Source organism: Apodemus sylvaticus, chromosome 1 (genome assembly GCF_947179515.1).
Source record: "Apodemus sylvaticus chromosome 1, mApoSyl1.1, whole genome shotgun sequence".
Lineage (NCBI taxonomy): Eukaryota > Metazoa > Chordata > Mammalia > Rodentia > Muridae > Apodemus > Apodemus sylvaticus.
In genome coordinates, this window is record NC_067472.1 from 102,382,123 (window position 1) to 102,392,584 (window position 10,462).

At 35.2% G+C, this 10,462-nt stretch overlaps 2 protein-coding genes across 2 annotated transcripts; both read right to left on the reverse strand.

The window, feature by feature from the left end:
- Positions 1 to 256: 256 nt before the first annotated feature.
- Positions 257 to 1,198, reverse strand: LOC127680894 (olfactory receptor 51E1-like). Its single transcript, XM_052176689.1, has one exon. It carries the CDS (start codon positions 1,196 to 1,198, stop codon positions 257 to 259), a length of 942 nt encoding a protein of 313 aa, XP_052032649.1.
- A 7,829-nt stretch (positions 1,199 to 9,027) lies between these two features.
- On the reverse strand, positions 9,028 to 9,981 carry LOC127680901 (olfactory receptor 51G2-like). Its single transcript, XM_052176702.1, has one exon. The coding sequence runs from the start codon at positions 9,979 to 9,981 to the stop codon at positions 9,028 to 9,030; it is 954 nt and encodes a 317-aa protein (XP_052032662.1).
- Positions 9,982 to 10,462: the final 481 nt, after the last annotated feature.

The following is a 10,462-nucleotide window of genomic DNA, read 5'->3' on the forward strand; positions in this document are numbered from 1 at the left end:
TCTAACCAAGAACTGCTTCTTACTGTTTAGTTAGCAAAGTCCATCCAACCATGCACCAAGAAATATAGTAGAAAATAAAACTCGTGATAATATAAATGTAATGTCTTTATTCATAAAATTTTCAATTTCAACATTTTATCTTATTTTCATTATATACATCCCAGATATAAATATAGTAAAATAAACAATCATGTTCACTGTGAAATTGAGAATTGTACTTTTCATCACTGAAACTGTTATTAACTTTCTGAGCTGTTCATCTTCTCTGCAACTTCAAAGATTTCCTCAGGGCAGAACGAATCTGCTTGGTCTTCAGGCTATATACAATTGGGTTGAGCATTGGGGGCATAAAAAGATAGATATTTCCCAGGACTGCATGTGCTATTGGAGAACTTCTGCGGCTGATTCGATGCATTACAGTTATCGCCAGCAAAGGGCCATAGTAAATAAAGACAATAAAGATATGTGACAAACAGGTATTGAGCGCCTTCATCTGACCGTCTCTGGAAGCGATCCCCATAACTGCTTTAAATATCAGAGCGTAAGAAATGGCTATGAGCAGAAAGTCCACCCCAAAGGAAAATATAACCAAAACAAGCCCATAGAAAATATTGATCTTGACTTGGCCACAGGCTAGTTTCATGACATTTGGGTGGATACAGTAGGAATAGGACAGCAGCTGCCCCTTGCAGAATGGTAATCTCTTGAGCAGAATAGGTAAGGGCGTCATGAGTGCTACACCCCTCAGAAAGGCTGCCAGTCCCATCTTGGAAACTCGTGAGTTGGTAAGTATAGTCGTATACTGCAGGGGGTAACTGATGGCCACAAAGCGGTCAAAAGCCATAGCTAACAAGATTCCTGAGCCCATGGAAGAAGATGTATGGACGAAGAAGAGCTGAGCAAGGCAACTGTCAAATGCAATTTCATAGAGGCCAAAGATAAAGACTTTTAGCACAGAGAACAGTGTGGAGACAGACAAGATGATGTCAGCCCCGGCCAGCATAGACAAAAAATGGTACTGGGGCTCCTGCAGACTCCTTTCAGTCCTCACTAAGTAAATTACAGTACAGTTCCCTGCCAACGTGGTGATGTACATTAGGCTCAGGAGAGGACCCAGCCACAGGCGAGCACCCACCAGCCCTCTGAGGCCGGTGAGGATGAAGACAGTAGGTTGAAATGTGGTATTAAATTCAGACATGGACAACTGTGAGAATCGCTATGCAAAGCAGTTTCTCTGACACTGAGCCCTAGAAAGAAGTGAAAGTCAAATGTCAGATTCAGGAAGTTCTAAAGAATGTGCTGATTACCTGTGAAGGAAGAGTCTCATTGGGAGTAAAGAGACTAACAATTATAGCAAGGAACAATTGTTTTCCTGAATCTTGCCTTGAGGGTGGATAATACTTTTCATTACTAATCTTCATGTAGTGTAAAGCCAGTTAAGATGGCAGTGAAAATAAGTAGTTCATTTTGTTTTCAGCCCATTCCCAGACCAGCTGGATCCAAGAGCCTAGAATTAGAGACATGGCATGGCAAAAATAAGTAGTAGTACATTAAAAAAAAATATCAGGCAGTTTCAAAGTCTTAACAGATTCAACAAACATACATGGGGTTGGAGTGATGCTAAGTGGGTAAGGGGACTCGCTGTGCTAGCATAGGACCTGATTACAAATTCCAGAACATGAAAAAAGGGAGAATGGTGGCAGCTGTCTGAGACCTCTGCACTGTGGGCTCAGAGGGAGAAGGAAGATCAGTGGTACTTACTGGCTACAAACCCATCTGCAGGTTCTGTGAGGGATCCCTCCTCAAGGGAACCTGGTGGAGAGTGATACCTCAGGACGTGTAATGTCACTCTTGAAATTCTGTGTGTGTGTACTTGTGCACAGTGGAACACATATACATTAATGGACACAGACAATTATAAACAGAAGAAATTATCCTGGATGGCAGAGTATCCAGTGTCTCTATTTTCTCACTATAGGAGATGAAATCTGAGTAGAAACAAGCATTTGTTCTTTCTCTTCTGCTCCTCCCACAAGCACACATTTGTCTACTTAGACATATTCCCATTCCAAATGCATGATGATTCGGTGTCTTTGTCAGTATTTTAAAATATTTTGTAAATACTTAAATGTATAAGAATAAATAATCTATAATATTTAATATACTTATAATAAATGTATTAATAATATTTGTTTAATTTTAGGTTTAATATATAAAGTATATATAATTATTCAGCATGTGCCATTTTATGGTCTTTCTTCTGTTTTTTGCCTGTGGTAGAAATATAAATTTAAAATATCATCATATTCTTTATATTAATTCCAATAATTTTATAATAATATCTAATATTAATTGATAAAGAATTAAAAGCTTACAAAATAGGCTTATGTCACTTGGGTATTTATTTCCCCTCTGTGATCTTTTAAAAGTATTTGACCATCTAAAATATTTTTCTGTGAAGATTTATCTTTTTTGATTTCTAGAAAAAAAATGAAATGCTGTTGAAATTGTTTCATGATTCACTATTTTAATGAGTTATTATTCTATACTTTTAAGTGTGTTTTGTTCTATGGACATTAAATAACAATGACTAGTATCAGTTTCAACCAGTTCCTCCTCCATAACTAATTACATCTATTCTTTGGTTCTGGATGCTTTTAAATACATATTTTCATCTTAATCTCTAATATTACCTTCAGAAAACTTTAAAATTGGAATCTCTAAAACCATACTCTACACACAGTTAGATATCTTAAATATTTTGGTGATATGTCCATCTAATAATATTATTAATTTTCTTAACTGGAATTCATCATAACTAGCCTACATTAATTAAATATATCACTGCAATTACTATTTTACTTGATCTTGAATTTTTACTTGATATTCAAATTAAATAACCAACAGAATTTAAAATAAAAACCAAAAAGCCCAGCACAGAATAAGTTTGGCAGGGCCCGTACGGGCTCCTGGGGACTGAACCATCAAGCTCAGAAAACATGTGGTCTGAATCAGGTCTTCTGCATATGTGTTACAGCTGTTAGCGCAGCGTTTTTGTGGGACATCTAACAGTGGAAGTGGGTGTTTCTTTGACACTTTTGCTTCTTCCTGGGATTCTTTCCTCTTGTTGGGTTGCTTTCTATGTGAGGGCTTTTGCCTTGTCTTACTGTATATTGTTTTATCATGTTTGGATGGTATCTTTTGGAGGCCTGTTCCTTTCTGAAGCAGACAGATTGGGAATGGATCCATTGGAGAGAAGAAATGTGGATGGGGGCTGGAAGGAGTAGTGAGAAGGAAAAATATAGTAGAAATATACTGTATGAGAGAAGAACAACTTTCAATAGAAAAAGAAGCCATTAAGGAAAAAGGAGATAATTAAAAAGACATTGGGAATAGAATATACAATGCTATTGAAAAACCCCACAATTTTAACAAGGTAATATTTTGCTATCCAAAAGTGTTGACCTGGACAAATAAAATGTATACCTTCTCATACTATTTGTAGTAATATGTGGAATCCTTAGAATATATGCTTAAGATGGATATATCTGGATTGTGTGGCAGATCTTTTATCAAATTCTTGAGGTACCACCACATTGATTTCTATATAGAACTACCACACTGGCTCTAAGTGTTTGAACACCCCCCAGAAATGAATAAGTGCTCATTTTATCCAAAAAAAATGAATACTAAATATATTTTAAAATAACATTATAGAAAAGCTCAAATCAAGAATACTGTCTATATGTACATTCTTAACTTCTTTAACTGTAGAATAAATATTAAACTTCCCTTCACATTTTCAATAAAATAAAAATTAGACATACACAAAAATGTTTTTTTTAAGTGTCCATTCATTTAAAGATTAAATACTATACTTTTTTATAAGAGAGAAAAGAACTAGGTAAGAGATAAAGAAATTGTTCAGGAACTATGACATAATTTCCATTAAAACATAATCTGTTTGTTCCACAGAGCCATAGATAGCTCCCAAGTTCAGACAGGAATAGACAAAACTGGAGAGAATAAGAAAGGAGAGTCAGAGTTGGAGTAATTAAAACTGTCCACTAAGTAGGGCTACCACGTGACAGTTTCATTTTCCTTTGATTTCATGGCCTCTTCTGTCTATTTTCCAAGACATGTGTACAATGTAAAGAGGGAAGCAGATGTCTCCTCCTTAAGGATATTAAGAATCTGTGAAGGCAAGACTTGGCCAGAATAAATGGCAGTCTAAATCCAGTGTCATTCAAGAGCAACCCGGAACTGGCTGCTGTCTTGTGGAATCCATTTATTTATCAATTCAGTAACTAATTACATATTTCTTGAATAGACCATATAGAGGCATTTTCTATGCTCTTCAGATATACTATTAAATATTTTTGTTTACAATATAATTCATATTATTTTAAAACTTGCCATGACATACAGCTGTACAAACAGTAACATTTTTAGAAAGTGAACTAAATGACCTATTCTCAACCTTATCAGAAAAGATGTAAAAGCCCTTGAATAAAAATGTAAATTTAAGAAAAAGTTCAACATTGTATAAGCATTTACACAAAACAGTTTTACTGGGCATATGTGATTATTATCTTAAAGTATATCAAGCACGGAAGACATTAATGCCAGTGTGTTTATGAAACTGATTGTAAGTCATAAGGAACATACACAGAGAAAAGAGTTATAAATGAGGGAGAAACCAAGGGCCAAAGGCATGTGGAAGAGAAAAGCTGATAGATAGCTCAAGAGAGAAGAGAGTGGCTGATGGGAGGCAGAGAAGAGTGAGATTATGCCAAGACAATGCTGATTGTATTACAAAGACAGCTTTGCAATGAACTTTGCACTTACAAAGGTTTGGTTTAATTTTTGTTTTTTTTTTTTTCTGTTTTTTTTTTTTTTAAAGCAAAGTCAATGATGTGACTTCAGTTTCCTTTTTCTAAATCCATTTTTGTGGTCTTCAGAAAATAAGAGGAAAAGACTACATGAAAAGACATACATTTTAAGCATATTTTAGTTTCCCAAGGAAGAACCAGGATTAAAATATATTTGCTTCAATGACTAATAGTGAATGATCTCACTCTTCAGTATGTTTCAGTATGGTTTTAAATCAGTGTTATATCATCAAATTGTCGCTCCATACTTAACAACTTTTGTCCAGTAATGTTTAAGACTTCCCCTGTATAAACGTATGAGTATTAATCAGAATGGACTAAGACTAACGCAACAATGCTGTGCCTTAATGTTAATGTAAAAGAACTCTTCAATGTGAAGAAAAAAAAAGTCTGACCATTACATTTACATTCCTTTTCCTCATTGTCTAATCTCCATCCATATTCTAGGTAGAGTCCCAAGCACTCCCAGGCTTCCCTTTACCTCAGTGTCTGTGGCTGGAGAAGTTGAGTGAGGCTTGCACTTCTCTTCCCTCAGAATTGCCAATGGAATATTTATTGTGTAAGTTGATGTTCCCAAAGGTACTGCAGCATGCAATCTCTCTCCCCCTCCCTTCTTCCCTCTCCCCCTCTCTATTTCTTTCTCCACTTCTCTCTTTACTTGTTAAGAAAATATACATATGAACACACACATACACACACCTATTGTTCCAACAGTGATGAAGTAAGGCAAGAGTGGGTTAAGGATGATCAACAATAGGATTATCAACTAAAACAAACTAATGGTATTCTGAGACTACTGTTCAAGAGAAAACAAACATTTTAAACTAAAAATGTTCAATTTTATTAGTAATGATAGGAAAAATAGAGAGCCAAGATTAAATTAGGTCTTTTCCCTAGAGATGCCATGATAAATAAACATCAACTTTGAATCATTAATTAGGGATAAAAAATACTATCATTTAATTAACTGCTAAATCTTATAAAGTATTTATAATTCAAAAGACAAACAAAGAATATCAGGAGACAACTATAAGCTTAGAAAAATCTACACACATACAAGAGAAAAATATTTGGCTTCTTTTCTGAAAAAGTGATTATCAAGATAGGCAAGATGGCTTATCTGACAGAGACACTTACTTCAAAGCCTGAGGATACCAGTTCCATTTCTGAGACTCAAATGTTGGAAGGGAAAACTAAGAACTACTTGCTACTCTCTATCCTCCACATGAACAGAATAAATAAATAACCAAATAAACTGAATGAGTTTTTAAAAATATAGCAAAATGAGTAAATTCTAATCTTTTCAACAAATTTTACTGATAAAACATGATAACCATGTAGGAAAAAAAGAATGTTAATTTAACACCAAAAGCTAACTGTCAAGACTTATTCTGAAATATAAACCATCTTCTTCAGATGATATTCTTATAGCAGATATGGTAAATATTGTAAATATTTTAAGAAGTCTTGTTCTTGGTAAAGATAGTTACAAAAATGAAGATAAATAAAAAATAATTCTTTGAAATTACACAAAATATGCTCAATAATGAAAATATGAGTTAAATGTTTTCAATAAAATCAAAACATGACAGTATTTCTATAATTATTATTTATTTTAATGAATTTGCTTCCTTTTATTTATCAAATTAGTTTCTTGAACAGGAATCAGAATTAATTTTTCTGCTGTTATATTTCAGAATTTTATATCAAAGAACAATGTCTAAATATATCAATGTCTTATATATTTAGGTACATTAGTTATAGAGCTGTTCATTGTCTTGTATTGCACTAGTGCTGGTGATCAACCCAGTACCTCCAGCATCCTAGGAAAACTCTATACATTGAGCATCACCCAGCCAATCGCTAATACTTAATAGTGTCAACTATCAAGTTTTTCAAAATTGCTTATTATTTTCCAAATTATTTGAAAGCAATCAAATGGATTTAATATGTTTAGATAAATTTATGTCCCATTAATTACAAGTTATTGGTACTGAAGAAATGTATTAGTGGTTAAAACATGTGATGCACTTGCAGAGGATCCAGGTTTAGTTCCTAGCACCCATGTGGTGCCTCACAACCATTTGTAACTCCAATTTATGGAGACTGAATGCCCTTTTCTGATTACTGTGAAAAACAGAAATGTATGTATTCTACATACATATATGGAAGAAAAACACTCATCATAAAATGAAAATAATTCTTTTAAAATGAAGTTACTAATACAAATCTATAATGGCATAAAATATTAATTAATTTTTCAATATTAAAGATGTAAAAGGATGATAAAAGTTTAAAAAGATTTGAGAAATCTCTCTCTCTCTCTCTCTCTCTCTCTCTCTCTCTCTCTCTCTCTCTCTCTCTCTCTCTCTTCTCTGGTTTACCGAGACAGGGTTTCTCTGTATAGCCCTGGCTGTCCTGGAACTCACTCTGTAGACCAGGCTGGCCTCGAACTCAGAAATCCACCTGCCTCGAGAAATTATTCTTAAAACATGTTTTATGGAACATAATTGCTAAGTTTTACAAAATAAGTATACCCCCAATATAAATAGTCTCTCAAACTTCCTTTTCCATGGTCTCTGAAAAGAAACATTTGAATTGATGTTAGTTTTCTGGATATCTGGAAATGTACTTGGGCTGGAGGGGATGGGAACACACAAGTTCCCTTCATTTGTGTTTCTGATGCTTCTCAAATGATCTCTTTCCCAGAGAAAAGGCCACACTCAGTGCTAGTTAAAACACCTACCTCTAGCCAGTTAAGTGTCTGACAGAGCAGAGCCCAGTGAATGCGTTTAGAATTGGGACCATTTTCAATCATTTAATATATCAGTCATGTGATTTCCATCTTCTGAGCAGCTCTTGACCCCCAGTCAGAGCAAGTGACATCATTGCAAGCTTTGCCCTGGCTTCTGTACTAGAGTGAAAGCTGTATGACAATTGTGCCTTCTTTTTCTAATTACTAAATGTGTCAAACATAATAGTAAAATTGTTTTGATCAGCTATTATTTAGAAACTCACTTAACTTTCTTTTTATTATTATTAATTCTTTTCCTTTTATCAGATTATACTATAATTACCTAATTTCCCCTTACCTTTGCTTCTTGCAAGCTTTCTCATATAAACATCCTTGTTTTGTTTAAAAGTCATAGCCTCCTTTTTCATTAATGATTGTTACATATATATATATATGTATATATATATTCCTAAATACAACCTTCTCAGTCTGTATAATTTTATCTGTATGTACATTTTCAGGGCTGACCAATGCCACATGGTGAGCCTAGTTTCTTTTTCCTTTTCTTTTTTTTTTGTTTGTTTTTTTTTTTTTTGAGACAGGGTTTCTCTGTGTAGCCCTGGCTGTCCTGGAACTCACTCTGTAGACCAGGCTGGCCTTGAACTCAGAAATTCTCCTGCCTCTGCCTCCCAAGTGCTAGGATTAAAGGTGTGCGCCACCACTGCCCTGCCATCAGCCTAGTTTCTTAAAGCATTGTCAGATGCTTACATGCTTATTTATCATCTGAGATAATTGAGTGTTTCTTTCTCTGTTTTGGAAGACAAGATGTAAATAGCTACATTTAACTTGGATACAGAGAAGGTCTGGTTAAAGTATCACTTCTCAATGAATGCTATTAACCACTTCTTGAACTTTTTAAAACCTCTTTTCAGAGAGTACTTTTTATCTAGTGTTATTGATAATTATTATGATGTCATCAGGTATTATGAAATAGACAATCAAATACTTATCGTCCATTTTTATTTTGTAATGTCTTAAGAAACATTAAATCATGAATTGTGTGATATCTTTGTTTTACTCTATACCTAGACCTTCATGAATTGTATATGACATAAAGTTAGATCCCTCAACCTCTCAGTCATGGTGGTATTCAGTAAATTTGAATTCAGATTCCTAATTATTTTTCCTCATTTCTACCAAAATCATTCATTAATCAACAAACACAATCATATTTGTTCTCTTTTTAAAGCTTTCTGCTGATCCTTTGCACCTTATTTTCCTTATGAGGGCACGAGTACTGTTTAATGTTAGAACTCATGGTGCCTACAACACTATTTGGCACTTAGTAGAGCCTGAAAAGTATTTTAAAGATCATTGCAGTTTTTCATACATAAACAAACCTCATTCCCCAGCAACAACACGTTGCACTCCAAATCGCTTGCGCAAGGCAGCTTGGATCTGCCTGGATTTGAGGCTATAAACCACAGGATTTAGCAGTGGGGTCATGAGGAGGTAGGCATTGCTCATGGTGGTGTAGAGAATTGGAGATGTTTCTTGGGTGTAACGATGCAGTACTGCAAGGCTGATGAGAGGCAAATAAAACACCAGCACCGTGCAGAGGTGACAGACACAGGTTTGCAGGGATTTCCAGTTTCGATCTTGGATCCCCAGTTTCATCACAGTGCCCAAGATCTTCATGTATGAAACTAAGATGAAGATTACGTCCACTGCAAATGTGCAAACTACACAGACCAATCCATAGACACTGCTGAATGTGATGTCTCCGCAGGCCAAGTTAAGCATATCTGGGTAGTAGCAATAGGAGTGAGAGAGGATATTGGCTCCACAAAAAGGAAATGCCCTGAGGAAAAATGGCAGAGGTGCCAATAGAGTGGCTCCTCGTATGAGGGCCGCTCCACTGAGGCAGATCACAGTGTGGTGATTCAAGATTCTGGTGTAGGTTAGTGGAGCACAGATAGCAACCAAACGGTCAAAAGCCATGGCCACCAAAACACCTGATTCTACAGAGGAGAGCGTGTGAATAAAGAACATTTGTGTCAGACAGGCATCCAGACCGACATCGTGAATATCAAACCAGAAGATAGCCAAGACACTAGGCATGGTTGACAATGAGAGGCCAAGGTCAGTGAGGGCTAGCATGGCCAAAAAGTAGAACTGGGGTTCATGAAGGTTCTGCTCTGCCCTAACCAGAAGAAGGAGAAGAATGTTGCCCCCAAGTGCTACCAGGTACAGGAGACAGAAGGGGATGGAGATCCACATATGTGCAGCTTCTAGACCAGGGATACCAATGAAGGAAAAAGTGGCCCAATTTGAAGTAGTATTCAAATCTGACATGATGAGTTGTAGGTGCAACTGTAGTCCAGGACACTCATAGATCTATAAAAGACAAACCAAGTCAGAAACTTGAAAACTGAGTAATAAGTAAAACTATATTTTAATGCATGAAATGGAAAAATCAAGGTATGGAGACTTCAGATTTGGTTATCAAATTTTGGGCAGAGATTGGAAGGGCTAGAATTCTCAGAAAGGGTTGATGGGACATAGAATTTTGTACAGTGTCTAATGGAAGATTTTTCGACAGTTTCTTTTTCAAGTAAAATAAAGACTTATGATGTACTGAATATTTACCCAGTGATTGCATTACTATGAATTTATTTAATAGAAACAAACATACATGATCATAAAGGTTTATATAGAATTATTCATATGCAACACCTATAATAGCCAAAAACTGAGAAGAAAATGATTATACATTTATTTTTGTATGGATACATAAATTACCACAGAGCTATGTAATTTAAATTTTAAATGAAAA

What these genes read in the sequence shown, in the direction of transcription:
- LOC127680894 (XM_052176689.1), bottom strand. Translation starts at nt 1,198, where the DNA reads ATGTCTGAATTTAATACCACATTTCAACCTACTGTCTTCATCCTCACC.
- LOC127680901 (XM_052176702.1), bottom strand. Translation starts at nt 9,981, where the DNA reads ATGTCAGATTTGAATACTACTTCAAATTGGGCCACTTTTTCCTTCATT.